General features: G+C 56.0%; 3 protein-coding genes across 9 annotated transcripts; 1 reads left to right on the top strand and 2 right to left on the bottom strand.

Annotated features, from left to right (window-relative positions):
- Positions 1 to 229: 229 nt before the first annotated feature.
- On the top strand, positions 230 to 13967 carry SRRT (serrate, RNA effector molecule). Of its 6 annotated transcripts, none has more exons than XM_036824872.1 (20): positions 230 to 382; positions 730 to 869; positions 6084 to 6212; positions 6474 to 6620; positions 6877 to 7065; positions 8928 to 9097; positions 9229 to 9413; positions 9600 to 9698; positions 9780 to 9897; positions 10084 to 10241; positions 10582 to 10643; positions 10756 to 10834; positions 11136 to 11324; positions 11672 to 11845; positions 11943 to 12096; positions 12252 to 12445; positions 12642 to 12798; positions 13344 to 13433; positions 13546 to 13672; positions 13774 to 13967. In XM_036824872.1, exons 2-20 carry the CDS (start codon positions 748 to 750, stop codon positions 13847 to 13849), a joined length of 2619 nt encoding a protein of 872 aa, XP_036680767.1. In that variant the 5' UTR covers positions 230 to 382; positions 730 to 747; the 3' UTR covers positions 13850 to 13967. The 6 variants fall into 6 exon arrangements, with proteins under 6 accessions (XP_036680767.1, XP_036680768.1, XP_036680764.1 ...); XM_036824873.1 differs by having other exon boundaries at positions 13332 to 13433; positions 13830 to 13967; XM_036824869.1 differs by having other exon boundaries at positions 13332 to 13433.
- A 70-nt stretch (positions 13968 to 14037) lies between these two features.
- Positions 14038 to 15253, bottom strand: UFSP1 (UFM1 specific peptidase 1 (inactive)). Its single transcript, XM_036827396.1, has one exon. It carries the CDS (start codon positions 14610 to 14612, stop codon positions 14184 to 14186), a length of 429 nt encoding a protein of 142 aa, XP_036683291.1. The 5' UTR covers positions 14613 to 15253; the 3' UTR covers positions 14038 to 14183.
- Positions 15254 to 15336: 83 nt separating this feature from the next.
- ACHE (acetylcholinesterase (Cartwright blood group)) lies at positions 15337 to 21162 on the bottom strand. 2 transcript variants are annotated; one of them, XM_036827394.1, is made up of 5 exons: positions 21057 to 21162; positions 18384 to 19470; positions 17535 to 18019; positions 16586 to 16755; positions 15337 to 15685 (listed from the first exon to the last, which is right to left on the bottom strand). In XM_036827394.1, the coding sequence occupies exons 2-5, from the start codon at positions 19446 to 19448 to the stop codon at positions 15564 to 15566; spliced, it is 1842 nt and encodes a 613-aa protein (XP_036683289.1). In that variant the 5' UTR covers positions 19449 to 19470; positions 21057 to 21162; the 3' UTR covers positions 15337 to 15563. The 2 variants fall into 2 exon arrangements, with proteins under 2 accessions (XP_036683289.1, XP_036683290.1); XM_036827395.1 differs by having other exon boundaries at positions 15339 to 15685; positions 18384 to 19473.
- Positions 21163 to 25382: the final 4220 nt, after the last annotated feature.

Here is a 25382-nt window from a genome sequence, read left to right as displayed (position 1 = left end):
ACCTCGGCGGGAGGAACCTTTCCCTCACGCCCAGAGGGTTCTATCGCCCTCCCGAGGCTACGCTTGGTCCCGCTCTGCTCCCGTAGTTCCTCTCGCCCGCAGTTCTCGTCCTGGAAAGCGCGCGAGACTTCCGGGTCCCCGCCCCTTCCCATCAGCCCCTGGTACTCCCCGCCTTTCCCTCTTTGAGTTGGTTCCAGATCAGGCACTGCGGATTGTAGTTTGTGAGCAGAGGCGCCGTTCTGCGGGTGACGCAGGCGCAGCTCGGGCGGCGCGCGCCGACCGTCCATACTCTGCTGTCCCACTTTCTTCGCGTCTACTCGGCCCCGTCGCTGAGAGCCCCGTGTCTCCCTCTCACACTCGCAGTCCCCGTCGCGCGCCCGAGGCAAGGGGCGGGCCCAGGTCACCGGGAGAATCTGCTGGCCTGAGCGCGAGACGAACGGCCGCGACCGCTCCCTGGTGGGGGAGGGGAGGGGCCTGGAGAGCCGGGCTGGGGCGGGCAGCTGGGACAGGGGCCTGCGGGTGGGCGGGGAGGTGGGCGTGGAGGCCCCTGGGGGCGCGTGGAGAGTCGGAGCCCAACAGCTGCCGGGGCCGAGGGCTTAGGATGGCGGGGACAGCGGAAGGTTGGCCTTTGCGGAGGGAGGCGGGCGTCCTGCTCCAAGGTGTGGGGGGGGAATCCTTTGCTCCTGTCGTCATTGTTCAACACCCCGATTATCCCTGTCCGGGCTCCAGGCCCCTTCTTTCCGCGCCATGGGTGACAGTGATGACGAGTATGATCGAAGGCGCAGGGACAAGTTTAGACGAGAGCGCAGCGACTATGACCGTTCCCGGGAAAGAGATGAAAGACGTCGAGGGGATGATTGGAATGATCGGTAAGACACTGCTTTTTCTTAATATCGTCCCCCGTCTTATTCTCTTGCATTCAAGTCTCGTTGCAGTTCCCTTAAGGTTTTATTAGAGCGAACCATATGAAATCGCTCATACTTGACCGTTTCATGTGGTTCAGCCTATTTGCTCTTGGCCAAGGAGCTAGCTGTGGCTTGATTTTTGAAATGTCCAGCAGATCAAAGCAATAGAGGTAAGAGTTTGAGTATGAAAAACGAGTGTTTGTGTGTGTGTTTTATTGTTTGTAAATTATACCCCAAAAATGTTGATTCAAAAAAAGTAATATTACAGAATTGACTTGATTGGAGAGGTTGTCAGACCAGTTCCCTAGCAGGATATGTAAATTTCTTGTAATTGTCTAGCCTAAAAACTGAAAGAGTTCTTTGAATAGTGATGGTTGGGTTAATTGATTAGGTTTGACTCAGCTAGTGATTAGCTTTTTGGGATGTTTTTGAGTTAATTATAGTTAAGGTGTTTCCGTTAAGAAACAGCTGATAGGGGCTTCCCTGGTGACCCAGTGGTTGGGAATCCGCCTGCCAATGCAGGGGACATGGGTTCAAACCCCGGGCCGGGAAGATCCCACATGCCGAGGAGCAACTAAGGCCGTGCACCACAGCTACTGAGCCTGCGCTCTAGACGCCCCGAGCCATAACTACTGAGCCCGCGTGGTGCAACTACTGAAGCCCGAGCACCTAGAGCCCATGCTCCGCAACAAGAGAAGCCACCGTAATGAGAAGCCTGCGCAATGCAACTAAAGAAAGCCTGCGCGTAGCCACAAAGACCCAAAAATTAAATAAATAAATAAATTTATTTATTTATTAAAAAAAAAGAGAAACAGCTGATATTTAAAGGAACTGTGGAAGACTTTTATCTAAGGGACATCAGAAATATCTAATCGGTGAGCTGATGGCGCAGGCTAGATTTGGAAACAGGTTATCAGGAAAAAAGAGTTTGAGGTGGCTTATTGCAATAGCATTTATTCATTCAGTGTTGTTTTGAAAAGTGAGTTCAGTAAATCTTTCAGTCAGTATATCTCTTCACTGTGGAGACTTTATGTGGCACTTTGTTTTGTTTAGTGTCTTCTAAGAAAGTCAGACGACAACCAAAGGTGTTCTTAATTCTGAAGCTGGCTAAGGTATAGTTATTGCCCTTAAGGAGTTTACAGTCTGGGGCTTGGAGTGGGGGGCAAAATGGCCTTGGGTGTATTTTGCAAATGAGTATATATGAGAGGTCATGATGAAGATGTGAAATGTTGAGGTAACAGATCTGAGGGAGGGGACAAGTGGTGGAGGTGGTGTAGGGGAGAGTGACAGGAAAGGGACACCTAGCAAGGCTTGGAAAGATGAGTGGGGATTCCTCAGACACAGGTGGAGTGTGCACCTTGGAGTTGGGGGCATAATGTTGTGCACAGAAAAAAGCATATGTTCTAGTTTTTTTAGAGTAGTGGTTCTCAAAATCCCTAAGAGGTCTTTGAGCTTACAACTATTTTTTTTTTTAAATTTATTTTATTTATTTTTGGCTGCATTGGGTCTTTGTTGCTGTGTGCGGGCTTTCTCTAGTTGCGGCGAGCGGGGGCTACTCTTGGTTGTGGTGCGCAGGCTTCTCATTGCGGTGGCTTCTCTTGTTGCAGAGCACGGGCTCTAGGCGCCCGGGCTTCAGGAGTTGTGCCTCGCAGGCTCTGGAGCGCAGGCTCAGTAGTTGTGGAGCACGGGCTTAGTTGCTCTGCAGCACGTGGGATCTTCCCGGACCAGGTCTCAAACCCGTGTCCCCTGAATTGGCAGGCGGATTCGTAACCACTGCGCCACCAGGGAAGCCCCTAAGCTTACAACTATTTTTTATTTTCTTTTTAATTTTTATTATTTTTTAAAAATTCTTTTTCATTATGGTGTATCACAGAATACTGAATATAGTTCTCTGTGCTATACAGTAGGACCTTGTTGTTTATCCATTCTATAGATAATAGTTTGCATCTGCTAAGCCAAACTCCCACCCCATTCCTCCCCACCCCCCGGCAACCACAAGTCTCTTCTCTATGAGTCTGTTTCTGTTTCATAACAGTTCAGTTGTGTCATAGTTTAGATTCCACGTATAAGTGATATCATATGGTATTTGTCTTTCTCTGTCTGACTTACTTGACTTAGTATGATAATCTCTAGGTCCATCCATGTTGCTACAAGTGGCATTATCTCATTCTTTTTTATCGCTAAGTAGTATTCCATTGCATATATTTACCACATCTTGTTTATTCATTCATTTGTCGGTGGACATTTAAGTGGTTTCCATGTCTTGGCTACTGTGAATAGTGCTGCTATGAACATAGGAGTGCATGTATCTTTTTGAATTACAGTTTTGTCCAGATACATGCCCAGGAGTGGGATTGCTCCATCATATGGCAACTCGATTTTTAGTTTTTTGAGGACTCTCCATACTGTTTTCCATAGTGGCTGCGCCAACTTACATTCCCACCAACAGTGTAGGAGGGTCTCCTTTTCTCCACACCCTCTCCAGCATTTGTTATTAGCTTACAACTATTTTTATAGTAATATTAAGATAGATAGTATTGTTGTTTTCACTGTATTGACATTTGGTACTATAGCAGTGGTGGGTAAAACTGCTGGTGCCTTAGCACAAATCAAGGTAGTGGCACCAAACAGTTAAAAAAAAAAAGTTTCACTTCATGTCATTGATGAAGCAATAAGAATTTTAAACTTTATTAAATTGGATTCTTGACTATATGGTTTTTTTAAAAAAAATTAATTTATTTTTGGCTGCATTGGGTCTTCGCTGCTGCGTGTGGGCTTTCTCTAGTCACGGAGAGCGGGGGCTACTCTTTGTTGCGGTGCGTGTGCTTCTAATTGTGGTGGCTTCTCTTGTTGCGGAGCACGGGCTCAAGGTGCGCAGGCTTCAGTAGTTGTGGTGTGTGGGCTCAGTAGTTGTGGCTCGAGGGCTCTAGAACGCAGGCTCAGTAGTTGTGGCGCACGGGCTTAGTTACTCCGCGGCATGTGGGATCATCCCGGACCAGGGCTCGAACCCGTGTTCCCTGCATTGGCAGGCGGGTTCTTAACCACTGCGCCACCAGGGAAGGCCGACTATATGGTTTGTAATACACGTGATGATAGGAAGTATGCGTAAAGCACTTCTGCATATAGTATGGTGGTTATCTTGAGGAGGAGCATTTGTGGGATTGAGTTATGAGCTGAACTAACAGTCCTCATCTCTCCGCCCCCCCCCCCCCCCCCCCCTTCAGGTTTGTTACCTGAATGAAAGGCTATCAAACAGTGCTTATTCATATCTGGGTATTTGGTAGACATTTTGAAAAAAGCTAAGAGAACTTGTTACTTTAAGGAAAATTGTCAGTTTTGTTGCCAGTGAGGAAGTGGAACTTTCCAGTGTAAACTAAAATTTTGGAAAACTTGTATCTACCAATGTCAGCTTGACAGCTTCCCATTACTTTAAAAGACTTTTCTGGTGAGATAGGGAGTGATACTAATGATTATGATATTTGGATACTGTGTAATGAGATGTGTGAAGATCTTTTCAAAGAGCAAGGTAGAATAATGAATTTTAATGTAGCAGAGTACAAAATGTTCATTGATTTAGTTTCAGATTCAACATTGCAGCTAGCCTTTAAGAAGCTATCTCTTGCCAAGTTTTGGGTAGTATCAAAAACAAAGAATATCCCCAGCTATCTGAAAAGGTTATTAAAGTGTTCCTTTTTCCAACTACATATCACTGTGAGGCCAGATCTTTTTCATATTTTTCAACCAAACAGTGTATCATAATAGGTTGAATGGAGAAGTATATACTATGAGAATCCAGCTGCCTCTATTAAGCCAGACCTTGAAAAGATTTGTAAATGAAATAATGATGCAACTTTTCTCATTAAAATTTTTTTGTAAAAGAGCCATTTTTTATAAAAATATATAAATGTGTAGTTTATGTTATTATATAACTTCAGAATTATTAGGTATTTTTTTATGTTCTAATTATGAATACAGTTAAGTATTGATAGATCTAAGCCACATAAGCAAAAGCTCTTTCAATCTTCAGTAATTTTTAAGAGTGTAAGGGGTTCCCAAGACTGAAAAGTTTGAAAACCACTGGGTTATAGCGGAGGATTTTCTTTTTTATTTTGTTAAGATGGAGATGGGGTTGGCTGGTAACTGGTAGAGAACCTGGAATGACAGCCAGGAACCGAGGGTTTGTTGCTTTTTTAAAAAATAAATTTTATTTATTTATTTATTTATTTTTGGCTGCGTTGGGTCTTTGTTGCTACATGTGGGCTTCTCTAGTTGCGGCGAGCAGGGGCTACTCTTCATTGCGTTGCGCAGGCTTCTCGTTGCGGTGGCTTCTCTTGTTGCAGAGCACGGGCTCTAGGCTCTAGGCACACGGGCTTCAGTAGTTGTGGCTCGTGGGCTCTAGAACGCAGGCTCGGTAGTTGTGGCGCATGGGCTTAGTTGCTCCGCGGCATGTGGGATCTTCCTGGACCAGGGCTCGAACCCCTGTCCCCTGCATTGGCAGGCGGATTCTTAACCACTGCGCCACCAGGGAAGCCCGGAACCAAGGTTTTGAATAGTATTAGCATGATTGGATTTGTGTTTGAGAAAGATCATTTTGACCTTGGAGTGGAGGAAAGGGAGAGACCAGAGGTAGGGAAGACAAACCAAGGCTGCACTTAAAGGAGAAATGGCCAGGACCAGGGCACATGGACCAGGGCAGAGTTTGTGGGGATGGCATGGAAAAGGACAGCTTTCATAGGATTTGAGGCAGAGGATTAACAAGCCAGTAACAAGTTAGTGGTGAGGGTGACACTTGATAACTGGATACCTGGCGATAATGTTGGTGCAACTGAGAGTGGGAAACAGGAGGGGGGAAGCAAGTTTGGGCCCATAGTGATAGAAGTAATAGGCTCGATTCTGACATGTTGATTTTGAGGTGACAGTGGCCGTCTGGGAGGGGTTGTTGATGTCGGTGTGAAGCTCAGGAAGAAGGCCAGGCTGGAGGAGATGGCAGGCCATCAGTTTGTGGGTAATGGCTGAAGTGATGGAAGTAGACAAGAGGTTTTTTCCTCTTAGAGGGAAATTTTATAATTTCAGGCTTTTAGTCTCGTGTCTCAGATACGATGGGAAGGGCCTGTCCAAGAGTGTGATCTTGGGATATCCAACTGTGTCTTATTTACTGCTACTTGTTCTTATCTCCAGAGAGTGGGACCGTGGCCGGGAGCGCCGCAGTCGGGGTGAATATCGTGACTATGACAGGAATCGGCGAGAGCGCTTCTCTCCTCCCCGACACGAGCTCAGCCCCCCGCAGAAGCGCATGAGGCGAGACTGGTGAGATGGCCACGGTTTCTCTGTCTTCTCTCCTCAGCCTCAGTTCTACCTGGGCCTCAGCTGTCTTCCCTCACTTCTGCTGAGAACTTTCTTGGTCATTTCCTTTTCTCAAAATTCCCATAAACCCATCTTTTTTGGTTCCTTTAAACCCTTGGGTGAGAGACCACACTGCAGGTGTGCCCCTCCCTCTGTCCCATCTGCCTTTGCGCTCAGGAGACATGATGGCCTTCTGTGTCTGACTTTTGTGTCCCCCGCCCTCAGGGATGAGCACAGCTCTGACCCGTACCACAGTGGCTATGAGATGCCCTATGCTGGGGGGGGTGGGGGCCCAGCTTATGGCCCCCCTCAGCCCTGGGGCCATCCAGACGTCCACATCATGCAGCACCATGTTCTGCCTATCCAGGCCAGGTAAAGACCTGCGGTTCTGGGGTTCTCGGGAGAAGGGAGTCGGTAGGCCTGGGGGTGGATTGGGGCTGCTCAAGACCACGGCCGGAGCCAGGAGAAGTGGGTCAGGCACACTGGCGGGCCCGTGGGGGTGGCCGCAGCTGGCGCCTGGGGTCATGTCCCTGGTGGGCGAAGCAAGGGGGCAGCTGGCTACCTCGGCCCGCCATCCCCCCACCCTCCTCCCCCACAACCAAGACTTCCTGACCGGGCCCCCCCTCAGGCTGGGCAGCATAGCAGAGATCGACTTGGGTGTGCCGCCACCTGTGATGAAGACCTTCAAGGAGTTTCTCCTGTCTTTGGATGACTCTGTGGATGAGACAGAAGCAGTTAAGCGCTATAACGACTACAAGCTGGATTTCCGGAGGCAGCAGATGCAGGATTTCTTCCTGGCTCATAAAGATGAGGAGTGGTGAGTGCCCCTCCTCTCCTGCTATCTTTTCCCTGGCATGTTTCCCCTGGCCCCGCCAGTGGAGCCTGCAGCCCTGTCCTCTTCCCATTTTCCCCAATCCAGAACTTCCTGGGGGTGGGGGATGGGAAGCGTCACAGCACTGGCTGATGGGTTCTCCTCCTCACTTCCACGTCCGCCACGGCCCCCACCCCATCTCCCTTCCCCACCGTCCTCAGCGAGCGAGACGCCTCCAGGCAGCTGGCCAGAGCCGCCTGTTCCCTTGGGGCAGCAGACAGACTGCTTCCCACTCGCTGATACTGGGTCATTGTCATCCCTGATCGCCGGGACCCTGTGTGGCTGTGGCATCCTCCCAAAAGCAACGAGTGAATCCAGACAAGAAAAGCAAAGATCTCAGTGTCGTTTGACAGAAAAAGAGTTTTAATTTTTTTCCTTTTGTGGATGTTTTAATTTTAATCAACCATCTTTTCCCCCCTTCCTGCTCCTCCTCCTCCTCATCCTCTTTCTGCTCCTCCTCCTTGAAAAGAGCCAGAACTGGGAACTACACCCGCTCATCGACGGAGCTCGGAGCAAACCCACCTCCACCCCCACCATACCCAGCCCATACATGAGCCCCCTGGGCTGACGGCGCTGCCCCGGCCAGGCAGACAGGCAGGGCACTGCTGTGCACAATGCAGCGGTCTAGCTGAATGTGATTGCTCAGGCAGCTAGTCAGTCAGGGCCACCACCGCGGAGTCCCGCGGGGGTGGGGCATCCGGGCCGGGCGCCCCAGCCAGGAGCCAGCCGGTGGCCCACCAGCCAGCATGGGCCCTGGGCGCGGCTAGTTAAATCTTGAGCTCTGTTTGACCAAGCGGCCAAGGTAAAGATCCTGGAGGTGACGCCTGCGGCTTTCCTTTCCTCTTACGCTCAACTTGTGGTTCTGTTCTGTCACTGTCTCCTCTTTCTTCTTAATCTGTGTCTTTGTCTCACTCTCTCATGAACCTTTCATTCTTTCTCCGTCCTTGTTCTTGCTCCTGCCTAACGCTTCTTTCTACTGTTTTTTTTTTTTTTTTTTTTCTCCCCCTAGTCTGTTTGGTCTTTAGTTTTCCTTTTTGTTTTTGACTTCTGGGACTTTCTCTCACTTTCCCCTTTCTTTTTTGCATATCCTAATTTCTTCTGTCCCTCCCCCCCCCACTCCTGCCTCCCTGCCCAGGGTCCTAATTTAAGTGTTTCCTTTTTCATGATCTACCCTAACCCCCCACCCTGTCCTCTCTCGATCCCTGTGGGCAGTACCTGAGGTTATAAGGGCACTTTAGTTTCTCCCTTTGGTCTTTCCCTGTCCCTTCACCATCTGCTTATCTTCCCAAGGGGGGAGAAAGGTATCCTGCCTTTTTTGGCTTTTCCTTTCTGGTGATTTCAGGTTTCCCTGTCTTCCACCAAGGGATGGAGGGAGCTGGTGGGAGCAGTCCTTTTAATGACTCTAGTTTGGGGTTGGCAAGGAGAGGGAGGTTCTTTGGGGCCTACTATTTCCTTAGCATTCCTCTGGGAAGCTTTGGGAAACTACACTTTTTAAAATTTGTGTTTCCCAGATACGCAGGGCAGTGAGTCTGCCTCCAGCCCTGGCTCCCCCTGTAGCCATGCTCTTTCCAAATCCAGAGCTCTTAGCTCCTGGCTCTTCCCTAGATCTTCTCAGAGCATAACCTCTGGTTCCTTTTGGGGGGATTGGGTGGTTCTAGTGCACCCCTCTCCCCTCGTCTCTGCTTTTATGATCTTTTGTGGGTGTGAGAGGATGGGGGCTTTCCCCTGATTTTCCTGGGCCCCTCCCCATGTCCTGGCTCTGGCCTCCAGTGACTGTTTGGCCTCTTCCCTCCCCACTTCCTTCCCAGGTTTCGGTCTAAGTACCACCCAGATGAGGTGGGGAAGCGTCGGCAGGAGGCCCGGGGGGCCCTGCAAAACCGACTAAGGGTATTCCTGTCCCTCATGGAGAGCGGCTGGTTTGATAATCTTCTGTTGGACATAGACAAAGCTGATGCCATTGTCAAGATGCTGGATGCAGGTGGGTGGATTGAGAGGGGTGGGATTGTCTGGTGACCAAGATCTTGGTTGAAGATGGAAATAGATGGACAGAAAGCCAGAGGCTGGAGGCCAGGGCCCTTGGATGGTGACCTCTGCTCCCTCTGTTGGTAGCTGTGATTAAGATGGAAGGAGGTACAGAGAATGATCTACGCATCCTGGAGCAGGAGGAGGAGGAGGAACAGGCAGGAAAGCCTGGGGAGCCCAGCAAGAAAGAGGAAGGCCGGGTTGGACCAGGCCTGGGGGATGGAGAACGCAAGGCCAATGAGAAGGATGACAAGAAAGAAGATGGCAAACAGGTCTGAGTGCTGGGGCTTCTGGGTGCTGCCTGTGCGGCCTGGGGAGGAGAATGGAGCTGCTTCGGGGGTTGTGTCTCGGGTGGGGGAGAGGCGAACTTGTGGGCTCAGCTGTGGAGGGTGGGTGGGGCCCTCTGACAAAGGCTGAAGGGGAGACCAACATCCCTGGTGATTTGTCTCTACCTGTAGGCTGAAAACGACAGTTCTAGTGATGACAAAGCTAAGAAATCCGAGGGTGATGGGGACAAGGAAGAGAAGAAAGAAGACTCTGAGAAAGAAGCCAAAAAGGTAGGCTCTCCCTTGCCCAGGGTCAGTGTCGGGGCTGGGTCCTGGTACCTGACTCATCTCTCCTTGCTGTGGCTCTTACAGAGCAGCAAGAAGCGGAATAGGAAGCATAGTGGTGATGACAGCTTTGACGAAGGCAGTGTGTCCGAGTCGGAGTCAGAGTCGGAGAGTGGCCAGGCCGAGGAGGAGAAGGACGAGGCTGGTAGGTTTTATTTTCTTCGCTTCTAGTCCAGTCTCTTCACACTGAACGGTGTGGCGGGAGGTTGGTGACATTGATGGGAGGGTGGCCTTTTGGGAGGCACTGGTGCGGGGAGGTTTGACAGCTTCTCTATCCTCTCCTCCTCAATTGACAATAAATTTTCACCAACTCCCACCACTTCCTGCATAGAGGAAGCACTCAAGGAAAAGGAGAAGCCCAAGGAAGAAGAGAGGGAGAAGCCTAAGGACGCTCCTGGGCTGGAATGTAAACCCCGACCGCTGCATAAGACTTGCTCTCTCTTCATGCGCAACATTGCGCCCAACATCTCCCGGGCTGAGATCATTTCTGTGAGTGGGGAGGAATGGTCCTGGGGGCAGGGGTGACGCCCGGGCTCCGTTCCTTCGTGTGGGGGCGACAGCGAGAAGATAACCTGGCACTGCTTCTGACCTGCATCTCTGTTTCTCTGATGGGGAGGCCCCCTTCCCACGGGCCCACGCCCTTCAAAGAGGCTGGCCCTGGTTGCATGGTTTGCTTTCAAGTGCTGTTATTCTTAAGCCCTTAATTGTTTCTTCCTAGTCCAAGGAAAGATGAAAAGGCAGTTCCCCAGGGTTCTGAGGACATGGGGATTGGAGGAAGAAGTGAATCCTTGAATCACAAAGTGGGGCTTCTGTTTCTCTGCTTTTCCAGCTTTGTAAAAGATATCCCGGCTTTATGCGTGTGGCATTATCGGAGCCCCAGCCCGAGAGGAGGTAAGGAATGGAGGGAGGTGTGACCCTGGATACCTTGGGGAAAAGGTGCAGGGGAAGATTGGTGGACAACATCACCTCCATCCCAGGATTATGCTGACATTTTCTTGTTTAGGTTTTTCCGTCGTGGCTGGGTGACCTTTGACCGCAGCGTTAACATTAAAGAGATCTGTTGGAACCTGCAGAATATCCGAGTGAGTCCTGGGAGTGGGACTGTTGAGGAAGAGGAGGTGGGGCTCCCCACGCTCCACACAGTCTCTGATTCCTTTGTTCATTGATGGCTTCATTCATCTGCTCCTTATTTCATCCATTTAGTCTGCTCACGTGAATTGTATGCAGTTGTCTCTGGGTTTGGCTCTGAGACTGTTTCCGTGAACAAGGCACCCCTGGTCCCTGTCCTTAGGGAGCTCAGTCTCATCGCTAGCGCACTCGGTCGGGCCAGTCTTTGCGTGGCTTTTCTTGGGCAAGTGTTGGTGAGCCTTCTGTTCCCTGCAGCTCCGGGAGTGTGAGCTGAGCCCTGGTGTGAACAGAGACCTGACCCGTCGCGTCCGCAACATCAACGGCATCACCCAGCACAAGCAGATAGTGCGCAACGACATCAAGCTGGCGGCCAAGCTGATCCACACGCTGGACGACAGGACCCAGCTCTGGGCCTCTGAGCCTGGGACGCCGCCTCTGCCAACGGTTAGTGACTCCTCGTGGAGCTTGGTAAAAAGCCGCTGGTTCCCCCTCGTCTGCTGTGGGCACCTCTGGCCTTACCTGATCTGTAGCACTGACCCCCTTGTACCCACCCCCGTCTTTGCCCCTCTCCTCCTGGGCAGCATCTCCAGCTTCCAACAAAACAGATTGGTATTAGTGATTATTTATCGGCTAGGGCAGAACACATACACAAATTAAGACAAATAATGAGGCAAACGTAACGGCCCAGCTGAGCCCTGAACTCCTTTCTGCCCCACATCGTCTTTTCAAATGAGAAGGTTCCTAGGCTACCCTGAGGAGTTTTGTCTGCTCCACCTCTCTCACCCTACCAGAGTCTGCCCTCGCAGAACCCCATCTTGAAGAATATCACTGACTACCTGATTGAGGAAGTGAGTGCCGAGGAGGAGGAGCTGCTGGGGAGCAGTGGGGGGGCCCCTCCTGAGGAGCCTCCTAAGGAAGGGAACCCAGCAGAGATCAACGTGGAGCGGGATGAGAAGCTTATCAAGGTGCCAGTGGGTGCAGAGTGTGGGGCGTGGGAGAGCCTGGTTTGGGGCGGTAGAGGGGCAAGTGTATGGGGAACTCACAGCTTCTCATTTCTCTTAGGTTTTGGACAAACTCCTCCTTTATTTGCGCATCGTGCACTCCCTGGATTATTATAACACGTGCGAGTACCCCAACGAGGACGAGATGCCCAACCGCTGTGGCATCGTCCATGTCCGGGGGCCCATGCCGCCCAACCGCATCAGTCATGGAGAAGGTGAGCTCCCAGCTTTCCCACTCCTCGTTTCCCTCTCTCCCAGATGCCTCTGGCCTTAGTTCTGCTCTGGTAGCAATGCTCTGCCGCCCTCTCCTCTAATGGCCGCCTCCGGGCTCCCTTCTCCAACCTGCTCTACGTCTGTTCCATAACCACAGTGCTGGAATGGCAGAAGACGTTCGAGGAGAAGCTGACGCCGCTGCTGAGCGTGCGGGAATCTCTTTCAGAGGAAGAGGCCCAGAAGATGGGTCGCAAAGACCCTGAGCAGGAGGTGGAGAAGTTTGTGACCTCCAACACCCAGGAACTGGGCAAGGATAAGTGGCTGTGCCCTCTCAGTGGCAAGAAATTCAAGGTCTGGGATGTTAGACATTTGTGTGTTAGGACTGTGGGAGGAGAGGGTTCAGCCGGGAAGCCTCCTCAGAGCCTGGGGAGGAACTGCTCATTGGGACGCGACGGAGGGGAGGTTGAGTGTCCTTGCAGGTTGGGTCTGGGGAGCTAGGGAACCCTCATTGCTGACTCAGTTCTCACCCCCTCCTCTGTTCACCCAGGGCCCTGAGTTTGTACGCAAACATATCTTCAACAAGCATGCAGAGAAAATTGAGGAAGTGAAGAAGGAGGTAGCATTTTTTAACAACTTTCTCACTGATGCCAAGCGACCAGCTCTGCCTGAGATCAAGCCAGCTCAGCCACCTGGCCCTGCTCAGAGTAAGATACGATCCATGAGGGTCTGCCCCATTCCCTCTCCCTTGACTGTTGAAAGACTCCTGATTTTATTTATGTATTTATTTTTGGCTGCGTTGGGTTTTCGTTGCTGTGCGCGGGCTTTCTCTAGTTGTGGTGAGCTGGGGCTACTCTTTGTTGCGGTGCGCAGGCTTCTCATTCACTGCGGTGGCTTCTTTTGTTGTGGAGCATGGGCTCTAGGCACGCCGGCTTCAGTAGTTGTGGCTTGCGAGCTCTATAGAGCGCAGGCTCAGTAGTTGGTGGCGCACGGGCTTAGTTGCTCCGCGGCATGTGGTATCTTCCAGGACCAGGGCTTGAACCCGTGTCCCCTGCATTGGCAGGCGGATTCTTAACCACTGCACCACCACGGAAGCCCCTCCTGGTTCTCTTTAACTTGTATCCTGAGAAGTTTCTACCCCACTCTCAGGCCATATTGCTAAAAAGCCAGCTGTCCATCTCCCGCCACTGCCCGCACCTCCCCCCCCCCCCCGCAGTAATTCATGTCCCTGTCCGTATTGTACTCCCCCCAGGTCTGACCCCAGGACTCCCCTACCCACACCAGACTCCCCAGGGCCTGATGCCCTATGGTCAGCCCCGGCCCCCCATCTTGGGCTATGGAGGTAAGTGTAAGAGGGAGTTGAAAGGACCTGGACTGGGGCTGGGAGAAAGAAAACTTAGCTAGGATGTAGTTGAGGTCACAGCTTTTCAACTCAACACTGATCTTGTTCATAGCTGGTGCTGTTCGCCCTGCAGTCCCCGCAGGAGGGCCTCCATACCCCCATGCTCCCTACGGTGCTGGCCGAGGGAACTATGATGCCTTCCGAGGCCAGGGAGGTTATCCTGGGAAACCCCGAAACAGGTGAGACTGGGCTAAGATGTCTAAGTTTTCTTGGCCCTCTTCAAATTCCCTTTCAGGGACCCTCAAATCTCACTCCCTCTTACCTCTTTCTTATCTCACAGGATGGTCCGTGGAGACCCACGGGCCATTGTGGAATACCGTGACCTGGATGCTCCAGATGATGTGGATTTCTTTTGAGTCCTACACGTTCCCTCACTCCTGGTATCATCTATACTTGTGACTGCCTTGTCCCATCCAGCTCTGAGAAGTTTTTGTACGTTCAGCCCTACTGCCAATAAAAGCACTTGCGTGGTGACTCCTGGCTTAATATATATATGTAATATATTTCCCCAGATTCTCCCAAAAATTAGCTGGGGCCATGGTTGGCTGGGCCTTGCCACTTTATTGACACCAAAGATCCCAGGCTCTGCTGGGACTTCCTGGGGGTCTGACATCAGGCAGCCTCTGCCTCTGAGATGGGTTAGATCAACGGGTATGGTGCTAGGGAAGGCTCAGTTCTGGGTCCTTAGCCTCAGTCCAGGGTGGGCAGCTGCTTTTCCGAGTTACAGCTGGTCAAGCACAGGTTGTAGAAGGAGTTGGGGTCAAAGGCTGTGCTCACCTCTCGCCAGCCCACCCACCCAGCAGCCTGTAGTTCACTGGGGTTTTTCGGGGCACCCCAGCAGTGAGGGTCCAATACCAGGACGTAGGCTTCTGTGCCTGGCCCCAGGCACACTCCCAGCAAGGCCTTTGACCGGGCATCCGCATCCCCTCCAACCATTACAGGTCCCCCGCCCCCTGCGAAGTGGGAATAAAGCCTCTCCAGTTCCCCCTGAAGCCCTGCTCCACGGGGCACGTGACATAGGCGCCCTTGGGGACCCCCGAAGTGGTCAAGGCAGAGGCTGGCCTCTACACAGCCGATCCAGCTCCGAGAGCCCCGGAACCCGGGGGGCTTGTCGCCCATGTCCTCCAGGGCCGCCTGCACTGCAGCCAGTTCGGGTACGCCCGCCGGCCGGCCCTCTGGCCACGAGCACAGCGTTTGCAGAGTGCGGTAGCCGCAGCCCCAGCCCCGGTCGTCCACGCCGTCGCAGCCATAATGATAGTAAATGTAATGGCCCGAGAGGAGGGCCAGGCGAGCGCGGCCGCCGCCGCGGCCGGGCGGGGCCAGGCCCAGGTGGACGTCCTTCAGCGGTTCCAGGGCGGTGGGCGGGAGCGGCGGGAGCGGCGGTCGCCGGGCCGGGCAGATCCGTCCTCCAGGCGGCGCGGAGCGAACTCCAGGGAGAACTCTGGGCTCTAGCGCTTCCTCTCGGCCCCGAGTCTTGGGCTAACTGCGGGCAGGACCGGCGTACAGGCCCTGGGGTCGCTCTCGTCCGGGCCCAGGTTTAAACGCGTGGCACGCCCCACAGCAACCAGCACCAAGCCGCCGCGCGGGGCTCCCACAATGCACCGCCGCGGCCGCGCCGCCGTCCTTCACTGCGCAGGCGTGAGCTCCACCTCGCGGGGCGGAATGTACTCGCCGCAGCGGCTGATTGTACTCGCCGCCGCGGCGGGGGCGTGGCGCGGGCGCCCATCACCCCACCTCTCAGATCCGCTCTTCCCGCCGGCTTTAGCACCCATCCCTCCATTCACTCAATCCCAGTGGTTGAGGCATTCTGCCCGGGCCCTAGCTCCCCAACCGCGCACACTCCTGTGGCTGTAACAGTTTATTGGCAGCCCAGAGGGGCGAAGGCACCGCGGGGGAGGGGGCTCGGCCCGAGGCATGCAGAGGGCGGGGAGCCCCAGGGGAAAGTCGGGGGTGGGTGGGCAGGGTCTAGGGATCCTCTGTGTTATATCCCGACCCTTAAATAAATAGTATATACAGCTGAGGGGCCGGGCGGAGTGGGCAGGGCAGCGGGACGAGGGGGTCCCTCCTGGGTCACAGGTCTGAGCAGCGATCCTGCTTGCTGTAATGGTCAAACTGGTTCTTCCAGTGCACCATGTAGGAGCTCCAGCGGTGGAACTCAGCCTTCCACTGGCGCTCAGCCTCGTCCAGCGTGTCTGCGGCCAGGGTGCCCGGCAAGTGGGTGGGGGGGAGGACATGGGGAAGGACGGGAACGGACATGGAGGGGGGCGTGAGTTCAGGGAGGACACACGGAGAATGTAGGAGACCACGTGGGGTGGTGGAAAGAGGATCAGGAGAACATGCGACAGACGGAAGACCAGGGGAAGGACGAGGGTAGAGGCGGGGTCGGAGAAGGATGGCGGGAAGGAGGAGGGAGGGGAAGAAAATGACCGGAAGACAGGGGGACAGAAGGGATCAGAGGAGGAGGATCCGTGGGTTGGTGGGGAAAAGAGAAGAGACAGAAATGGTTGGAGGTTATAGCCCCACTGGGGGGTGCTATCTAGCCCTAGGGCCTCCCTCCCACCCCAACACCAAGCTCAGGCTCCAAATAAAAATTTTATAAAAAAAGAAAATTGGCTTTTTCATTTCCATTTAAACAATAAAAGCGTGTGGATCCCTGAGATGGGTCGTAGGTGTCCTCCCATTCCCCTCCCCACCCACCCCCGCCCCCAGCCCTGTCCAGTTTGAGTTTCTCGGTTTGAGGAGGGAGGGGGCGCTGGGTCGGAGATCCCTGAGTGGAGCCCTTCCCCACAGTCCGACCACTCATTAGAGGAGGGGCCCCCTGAGGCCGGAGAGGGAAGAGGCCGTGGTCACAGCCGCAGGAGCCGGGAGAGGAGGAGGAGGAGGAGGAGGAGGAGGAGGAGGGATAGGGGGAGGCCGGGCCTGGGCCTCGGGGCAGCCTCCCCGTGGGCGGGGCCTGAGCAGGTGCAGGGGGCCTCCGAGGCTGGGGGGAGAAGAGAGGGGTTACACCCGGCCGGCTCCCAGTTCTCTCTCTCTCTCCGCGCCCCTTTTCTCCCCCGCCTCCTCCCAGCCCCTGCCCGATGGCCCCTGCGTACCGGTGGCGCTGAGCAATTTGGGTAGGAAGCGGTTCCAGAAGGCGCAGGCCTGGGCGCGGAGCCCCCGCCGCACCTCTAGCGGCCGCAGGTTCAGGCTCACGTACTGCTGCGCTCCCGCCGTGTATGGTGGCCACTGCGGGACTTTGGGGTCCCGGGGGTCATTGGGGTCCCTGCGGAAGGAAAGGGAAAGCTCAGCCCCTGGGGGCTGGGGAATGGAGATGGAGAGTAGGAGGAGGCAGGCTGCTTCCTGACCCGTGCCGTTCCCTCTTAGGCTCCAGGGAGAGCCCCGTCTCCTCCCTCCCACCTTCTCCTTCATCCTTTCTCTTTTCCAATATGCTCCGTCCTCTGGAGTCTTTCCCTTCCTCCTGCCCTCCCTCTTTCTGTTGTTCCTCTTTTTATTTCCCTCAATTTTTCTGCTCCATCTTTGTTTCTCCCATTTAAAAAATTGCTATGATTTATTGAGCCCTTACTATATACTCAGGCCCAGTCCTATCTCTACAAACATCATGTTTACTTCTGCGGACACCCATGTGATGGGATATTTATGGTCCCCTTCTTCAGATAGGTAAACTGTGTGCGTGTGTGTGCATTCGTGTGTGTCACAGCTAAAAAAATCATCACTGATCCAATTGATCCAGTTCTACAGTCCACGCTCCTAACTGCTCTGGTAACTCCTTTGTCTGTCTCTCCTTGTCTGTCTCTTCTGTTCTCTTTGCCTCCCTCAGCTCTGTCCTTGTCTCATCAGGATCTGCCACCTTGCCTTCCTCCCTCCTTCCCTTCTCCCGGGGTCTCCTTTGTCATTCTCTCTCTCCCCCTTTGTCTCCTTTCCTTTGTGAACTCGCCCCCCCCCACCCCGCCCTTTCTGCTTGTCTCCCTCCCTCTCTGTCTGTTCCCCCCCACCCTTGCCTGCCTGGCTCCTGGAGGCCCTCCTCCCCTCAGCCCCGCTGACCCGGTGCGGGCAAAGTTGGCCCAGTATCTCATCAGTCGTTGGGCAAAGGTTCTCTCCTCGACAGTGTAGTTTAGCGAGGGTTCCAGGGGGAGCCCGAAGATAAACTCGATCTCGTAGCCGTGGGGCACCCCCATCCAGAGGGGCCAGGAGAGCGTGGATGCACGGTGTTCAAAGATGTAGGCATAGACGCGAGCGCCTTGGGCGGCCAGTCGCGCAGCCAGCTGGGCTACGGGGCACACGACGTTGTGGTCGCCCACCACATCACTCATGGCCTCCCTCAGGCGCGCCGGGTCCTCAGGGTGCAGCCAGTCTGTGTAATGCAGGACCACAGCCTCGGCAGCCAGGTCACTTGCCTGGGGGACCCCGACCCGCACCCCGGCCAGGAACTGGGCCCGGCTGATGAGAGACTCGTTGTTTTTGCTGAAGCCTGGGGCCCCGTAAACCAGAAAATAGGAGCCCTCATCCTTCACCACACCCACCAGCACCTGAGGGGACAGGATGGAGGGATGGGGGGGGAGGGGAAGCACAGACAGACAGGCAGACAGAAACAGATGGACAAAGAGCCAGAGAGATGAACAGTTATAGACCCAGAACCAGGGAGGAAGAGAGTTCGAGATTGGGGAAGGGAAAGAGAGAAAGAGAAAATATACCCACATTTCCTTTCCTCTCTGTCCCACTGACCACCCTGGGATTGAGCCCTCAGGGAAGAGGAGTGGGCCATGGGGCCCAGAAGCCTGGGCCTTTGGGAGTGGGTTTTGAGGAGCCCTCATGCCTGGGTCCCCACGGGGAGGGGCAGGTGGAAGAACAGGCCTAGAGGAAGCAGCTCCACCCCCTCCAGCCACTAGTCACCTGCAGGCCATGGAAGTCTCCAGCATTGATGAGGGCTTCGGGCGTGTCACTGAGGAAGTCTCCATCCACCACAGGCACGAAGGAGAAGCGGAAGACGCTTTCCTGAGGCAGCACATGCCACTCGTGGTCCACCAGATCCTGAGACGGCCGTGTCCGCAGGCAGGCCACCAGGTCTGTGTCATTGCCACCAGCCCCACCAGGGGGACAGCCCACGAGGCGGGCCAGCAGCGTGGCCCTGCGGCGGGCCTCTCCCACACCCACTGTGGCCCAGGGCCCATTGGGTGCCCCGCTCTGCAGCACGGCCCTGTGGAACAGGCCCCGGCTGGGTGGGGACAGCAGGTGCATGCCCACGGAGGCGGCACCTGCGCTTTCCCCAAACAGAGTCACTGACATTGGATCCCCCCCGAAGGCTGCTACGTTCTCCTGCACCCACTGCAGTGCCAGCCTCTGATCCAGTAGACCCACATTGCCTGGGGCCTCCCGGCTCCCCGGCAGGGCCAAGAAGCCAAAGGCTCCCACCCGGTAGTTCATGGACACCAGCACAGTCCCCTCGGCCTGGGCCAGGAAGCGACCATCATACACGTCCAGGGAGGAGGCCCCGCTGTAGAAGCCACCCCCGTAGATCCAGACGAGGACAGGGGTGGGGGACGCAGGCCGGGGGTACGGTGTCCACACATTGAGGTAGAGGCAATCCTCGCTCAGCTCACGGTTGGGGTTCCACATCTCGGTGCCCTCAAAGCCGGGATACAAGGTGTCCACATATTGGTAGCAGACTCTTTGGAAGGCTGTGGCATTCAGCACCCCTGGCCAGGGCCGCTTGGGCTCTGGTGGCAGAAAGCGACGGGGGCCCACAGGTGGCTCTGCGAAGGGGATGCCCAGAAAAGCAGAGACAGGGCCCCCAGGGGCCATTAGGCGGAGGCCCCGTAGCCGGCCCCCACGCACCGTCACCAGCAGCTCTGGGTCCTCTAGGCCCTCAGCCTCTGCCCCTCCTCCCAGGAGGAAGAGGAGGAGAAGGAGCGGGGAAGCCAGGGAGGGCGTGTGCAGGGGACACCACGGGGGCCTCATGGCTGCCAAGGCAGGCAGGTGTCTGCTGGGAGAAAGAAAGGCAGAGGGTGAAGGCTCAAAGCTGCCAGGAGGGAGGAGATGATTAGGTAACACTCTTGCCCAGGGGTTATCACTGAGCTGCAGAGGAGGTGGGGCAGGTTGGCAGAAAGGAGGAGAGAAATGGAGGGAGGGAGGGAGACAGGCAGAGACAAGGACACAGGCAGGGAGAAGCAAGAGGGGACAGAGATCAGGCACACACACACATACACCCAGACGGACAAATGCAGGGAACAGAGACAGACCCGCCAAGCAATACCCTCCCCTGCCCCGCAGGAGACCCACCGCCCTCACTTCCTTCCCCCAGCTGGGTGGACTGCCTTGGGCCCAGTGCGAGCAGTGCTGCGGGGCACCAGCACCGGAGGCCGCAGGCCACCCGACAGGGGCGGGGCCCTCACTGACGGGAGGCGCCGACGGGGGAGCTTGAGGTGGCGTGAAGGCTCAGCCTCTCATACAGTTGGCCAGGGCCGGACCCTGGGGGGGTGTGGGTCGGGCATTCAGGGTGTGGGAGTCGCAGTTCCCGGGGTACCCCAAATCCTGCCTACTCCACACCCTGCCCCACCCAGCCCCGCCTCATCCACTGTCTGACACAGCGCGTTGGTACCCGCGGATGCCCGTCAACTGCGCACCCCCCTCGCCTAGCCTCAGCCAACAGGCTCGCTAGACCTGGCCCCACAAGACTCGAGTCCCCCATCCATCCGATGCTGCGGTGCACGCTGCCGCCAGCGGGAGGCAGTAGAGACCGAGAAAAGGACGGCGCTCCCCGCCCCGAGTCCAGGAGCCGGGAACTTGGGGCGGGGGTCTGGGGGCTCGCGGGCATTGCCGAGGGGTCTGAAGGGCGAGCCGGGACGCCTGCGTTCTCGGAGCTCCGGAGATCCCCGGCTGCAGGGGCAGGAGCGCTATTTTGGGGCAGCAGCTGCTGCGGTTCCGGCATCTCCAGCCAAGGGATCAAAATTCCCCGGGTCGGAACTCCCCCCTCTCCCGCCGGTCACCCCTCACCGAGCCCTCGCCGCCCTGAGCTGGGGTGGTGGTGATGGAGATTAACTAGGAAACCCGAGTGGGGCTAATTATAACTCGGGGCTTCCGCTAAGCCTCCCCTTCCCCTAAAATAGAGACGGAGTCCCCGCGGGAGGGGGACGCCTGGGTCTGGGTGGGGGCTCCGGCTGGGAGCTGCGCAGGGGCGCTGAGGTCGCGGGATCCCGGAGGGCCCAGCCGGGCTCCAGGAACCTGCGCAGCTCGGATTCCGCCACCAAGCAGGGGGCATCTTCCAGTGGCCCCAGACTTGGGGGCGAGCAGGGGCAGCGGTGCTCGGGGGTCCCCACAGGAATTCGAGAGCAGAGGCGGCAGCTGGCCCTGCGGGATGCTGTCTCCCGCGCAGGCAATCGTTAAGTATGCGGCGGTGAGGGAAGAGTTAAGGGTGAGTGTGGGGCGTCGGGGGGCGTCGCTGGGCAGGCCCCGGGGCGCGGTGGGCGTCCTGTTTGGGAGCCTGGGTCCCTCGGGGAGCGCACCGCTCCCGGGACGCGGAGTGGGCCGCGGGCCGGAGGAGGGTCCCGGGCGGGGCGGGAGACTCACCTGAGGCGGCCGGGCCGGGCCGCGCCGGGAGCTGGAGGCGGCCGATGTTCCCCAGCGCAGGCTGAGCCGACTCTGACAGCCGTCGCCTCCGGCCCCCCGCACACACCCCCTCCGGGCCGCTCGGCGCCCCCGCCCGCCCCCGCCCACTGTCTCCGCCCCCGCCCCTCCCCGCCTCCCCGGGCTGCCACCTCCTCTCCCTCTCCCTCTCTCGGAGCCCAGACCCAGAGACCCCGGGGTCCAGACGCACTCCAGTGACAGACGCCGACAGACGGACACGCAGTGACAGACACGACAGAAAGACCCTCAGCGGCGGAGCAGACACCCACAGGGACAGACAGACGGACAGAAGCCCGCGGGGACAGACACACGCAGACGGACAGTCTCATGCAGTGACCGACATTCACAGACGGACGGACACACTTGGACACATTGACAAGTCGGGGCTGGGGGCCGAATAAATGAGCATCCCTGGCCACGACAGAGCAGGGGTGGCATGGGAGGACCGGCACGTGAAAATGAGGCTGAGGACCCCCTCAGGGGCCCGGGTGGCACCGGTGGAGAAAAGGTGACACCTGTGAGAATGAGAATGTGAACATGAGATCACGAGGGGACACGAAGGGGACCCCCGAAGAGGGAGGAGGCCCCCGGGGGGAGGGAGAGGTGACTCCGGGACACCCGACAAGGAAGGCCAACGTGGTGGCACGCGCGAGGCTGCGGGGTGAGGCCGCCGCCGCAGTGGAAACTTCCGGAACCCCCGCGGGTGGGTTTGCGCTCGTTCCCTGACGGGTGACCTCGGACTTCTCGTCACCAGGGTCCGGTCGGGGCATGACATCACCAGGCCAGGCTCTCATTGGCCGCCGCGGCCGGCAGGTGGGAGCGGCCTGGCCTGGGCTCGCGCAGCCTGGTCGGAGGGGCCTGGACCGCACGGGCCCCCCCAGGTCCCGCCCGGAGGGGGTCACCCATGAGGACGGTGTGGCCACGGCGGCGTCTCCGCGCGCGAAGTGAGGTGGAAAAAAATGGGTCTTGGTGTGCCCGCGCTAGCTCGCCGCGCGTAAGCCCCTTCCTCTCCCGGGGTAGCTGGCTCAGGAGCTCGCTGCCCGCTCACTGCGTGGGAGACCGCCCGGCGCGGGCGAGCGTCGGGGTGTGCGTGCGTGCGCGCGCGCGGCGGTGCGGGGCGATGCGTGGGGCGGGCGCATGCGCGCACACTCACTCGGCCGCCGAGCGCCCCGCGGCGTCCGACTAGGCCGTCTGCCGCCGCTAGGGGCCGGATGGCACCGGGTCTCGGGGTCTCGCGAGGACCGCGGGATCCGCGGGAATCCAAAGACGTGCCAGGCCCTGGGCCGCTTGGTCTCGGGTCTCTAAGATGGGCGACTCCCCCCAGCCTACCCACCCGTCCCGCGGGAACCGGCCCGCGCTGGGTCCACTCTCCGCTTTCGGGCGGCGGCCGCCAGGTGGCGCCGAAGGCAGCCGCTCCAGACTTGGAAACTGGGATGGCCCATAAAGGCCTTGGGGGTGATGGGGACTTGCCTCCTTGTCACTCTCCTGAACGGGCTGTGCCACGCGGTCGCCTCACCTGACTTCTGTAGTCATGAACTCCTAGGCCCGGACCACGGAGATAAGCGAGGTCAGGGACAGCTTATAGCCTGGGGTTGTCATGAACTGGTGATAGCTCAGAAGGTGAAAAGACGGCATGTTTTAGGAGTAGGCCCAGCAGAGACCTCGGAGAGGTGAGCGCTGGCTCCTGCCCGCTTGGAAATGGCATCAGTGGGGCAGTACCTGTGGGGGAATCCATGGCAGGTAAGGGCAAGGCAGGTTGTGGAGCTTTCTTTTTTTTTTTAATTTAATTTAATTTAGTTTTTTTATGTAGCAGGTTCTTATTAGTTATCTGTTTTATACATGTTGGCGTATACATGTCAATCCCAATCTCTCAGTTCATCCCCCCACCCCCGCTTTCCTCCCTTGGTGTCTGTACGTTTGTTCTCTACATCTGTGTCTCTATTTATGCCTTGCAAACCGGTTCATCTGTACCTTTTTTCTAGATTTGTGGAGTCTTCTGAAGCCAGTCAGAACTTTATTTTGGCGGGGGGGGTGGGGCTGGGGGGTGGAATATGGAAGGTCAGCCAGTAGGAGAGGGAAGGGGAAGTTACACCTGCAGATGCTTCAGATTCTGGGGCAGAAAGGGCATGCAGCCAGTTATGTCAATACCCTTCTCCTCCTTCCCCAGGCGTGGGGAGGGCAGGGTTAGGGTTAGGAGATGGGTGGAAGGGCAGGCAGGCCCGGTAGGGGGTTAGGTTGGGATCTGAGGAGGGTGTTCTGATCTTGGAGCCCCTACTGTGCTTCTGCAGGCCCTGGGTCAGGGAGGGGTCAGTTGAATGTCCAGCCAGAAGAATCTGCAAGTCTACGTGGAGTCCTAGGGCGTGCAGGCCCTGTGCCTGCTCGGGGGGTGCTGCAGAAGGAGGCCAGGGCTCTGCAGCTGCACACAGCTCTGGGAGATGTGCCGAGGAGACACGGTGTGTCCTCAGCCGCCAGTTTGTCCCAGGATTGTGAGCATGGAGGAGATCATGCAGATTGTGTCCCCATCTCAGAGAGTTTTAAAATTAGCAGCTGACCACTGGAGAGAGCCAAGATAAAGGGTGCAGGTGTTGGGAGATCCACAGGGCGTTGGAGCAAGCCCTGGACTGGCTTCTCCCTCAGTGTCCTGCTGACTGGCAGGGAGACCTCTGGAGGGGCCACACTCCTTGTCTGGGCCTCTGTTTCCTGACATATAAAAAGGTGGATTGGACTTGAGTATATGTCAGAATCATGGGGCCACTTAGAGGGGCTGATCCATCTGGTATTGAGTGGAGCCTTTAAGTCTGTGTTTTTAACAGGTCAGCGCAGCCCCATGAGGGTGGTCTGAGGACTGCGTGAGGAGAAATGCTGGACGAGTTGCCCTCACAGTCAGGCCACACTGACCTCCTTGGGATCAACAGGCTGTGGGGGTCAGCAGGAGGTGCTGTGGGCAGTCAGCGGCTACAAGAACTAACAGGGACACCTCTGGCCACCAAGGGAGATGGACAAGGACTTGAGCTGGTTCTTTAAAATGGATAGAACTTCCGGGAACAGTTCCTCTTTTGACCTTGAGCCTCTCTCCAACCTTTTTCAACACAGGGACCTCACCTGTCTAGCCATGACACCTGTCCCTACATAGTCCAGCATGTTCACCTCCCCGATGTCCTCTGTGACCCCACCCTACACAGCTGCCACTACAGAGATGTCCTTGATCCATTTCTTCCTTCACCATGTCTGTTTACCCAGGAATCAATCTGACTTCTATCACCAGTGCTGCCAATTCTATTGATACTTTCCTTGCATCTCTGTCTCCCACCTTTGCTAACACAGGGAACCCCTACTTCCATTACAGTCCTTGACCACCTCTGCCAACAAAAAGGATTCTCATCTCCTCTGTTTATTGGCTAGGATTCAGTTCAGCTATGTGAGACAGAAAACCACACAGTAATGGCTTGAATGAAATGTAATGGAAATGTATTTCTCTCTTAGATAAAAGGGACCCAGAAGTAGGCCATGCAGGGTTGGCAGGGTGCCCTTGATATCGGGGACCTGGTTCCTTTACAGAGAATTTTGTTACTTAACTGTCTTCAGTATGTAGCTTCCACTGCACGGTGTAATATGGTTGCTGGAGCCTCAGCCATCACATCTACATTCCCAGCCAGCAGGAAGGAGGAAGGACTGAAGAAGGGCATCACTCCTCCCTTTAAGGACATTTCTTGGGAATCACAGACACAGAACTTCAGTTTCTATCCCACTGGTCAGAACTTAATCCTAAGGTCATAACTGGCTATACAGGAAGTTCAGAGATGTAGTTTTTGCTCTGGATGACAGGTTACTCATCTAAAACTTGGCTGTCCTAATACTAAGGAAGAAGGGGGGGCAGATACTGGGGGTAGCAGACGTTTGCCAAACCGCACGAAGGCTTCCTTTGCCTCGTCAGTGCACGACTGAAACACACTTCTAAAATGTTTCAATTCAGGGCTGATGTCCCCCACCCCGGTACACCCCTTTCCCGCTCCTTTTTTTTTTTTTTTTTACCGGCCGCACCCTGCGGCTTGCGGGATCTTAGTTCCCCAACCAGGGATTGAACCCCGGGCTCACCGCAGTGAAAGCGCGGAGTCCTAAGCACTGGACCGCCAGGGAATCCCGCCCACCCCCTTTCTTTCGTGAACGTCCCCATCCTGCGATTTCTGTGACTTGGGACCTCTGCTGTCCCCAGCTGCTTCTCCACGGACACGCACTGGTTCTCGGGCGCTGCGAGGTGGTCATCCGCTG

Source organism: Balaenoptera musculus, chromosome 15 (genome assembly GCF_009873245.2).
Source record: "Balaenoptera musculus isolate JJ_BM4_2016_0621 chromosome 15, mBalMus1.pri.v3, whole genome shotgun sequence".
Classification (NCBI taxonomy): Eukaryota; Metazoa; Chordata; class Mammalia; order Artiodactyla; family Balaenopteridae; genus Balaenoptera; species Balaenoptera musculus.
The sequence above is the reverse complement of the archived record's forward strand: the minus strand, read 5'-3'. Positions and strand labels throughout refer to the sequence as shown.

Excerpts from the sequence above, each read along its gene's own strand:
- SRRT (XM_036824869.1), top strand. The coding sequence starts at position 748 with ATGGGTGACAGTGATGACGAGTATGATCGAAGGCGCAGGGACAAGTTT. Across the intron at positions 6,213-6,473 it reads AAGCGCATGAGGCGAGACTG|GGATGAGCACAGCTCTGACC; the intron begins GTGAGATGGCCA and ends CCCCGCCCTCAG. Across the intron at positions 10,835-11,135 it reads GGAACCTGCAGAATATCCGA|CTCCGGGAGTGTGAGCTGAG; the intron begins GTGAGTCCTGGG and ends TGTTCCCTGCAG.
- UFSP1 (XM_036827396.1), bottom strand. The coding sequence starts at position 14,612 with ATGGGCGACAAGCCCCCCGGGTTCCGGGGCTCTCGGAGCTGGATCGGC.
- ACHE (XM_036827394.1), bottom strand. The coding sequence starts at position 19,448 with ATGAGGCCCCCGTGGTGTCCCCTGCACACGCCCTCCCTGGCTTCCCCG. Across the intron at positions 16,756-17,534 it reads GCCAACTTTGCCCGCACCGG|GGACCCCAATGACCCCCGGG; the intron begins GTCAGCGGGGCT and ends TTCCTTCCGCAG. Across the intron at positions 15,686-16,585 it reads CAAATTGCTCAGCGCCACCG|ACACGCTGGACGAGGCTGAG; the intron begins GTACGCAGGGGC and ends CCCTGGCCGCAG.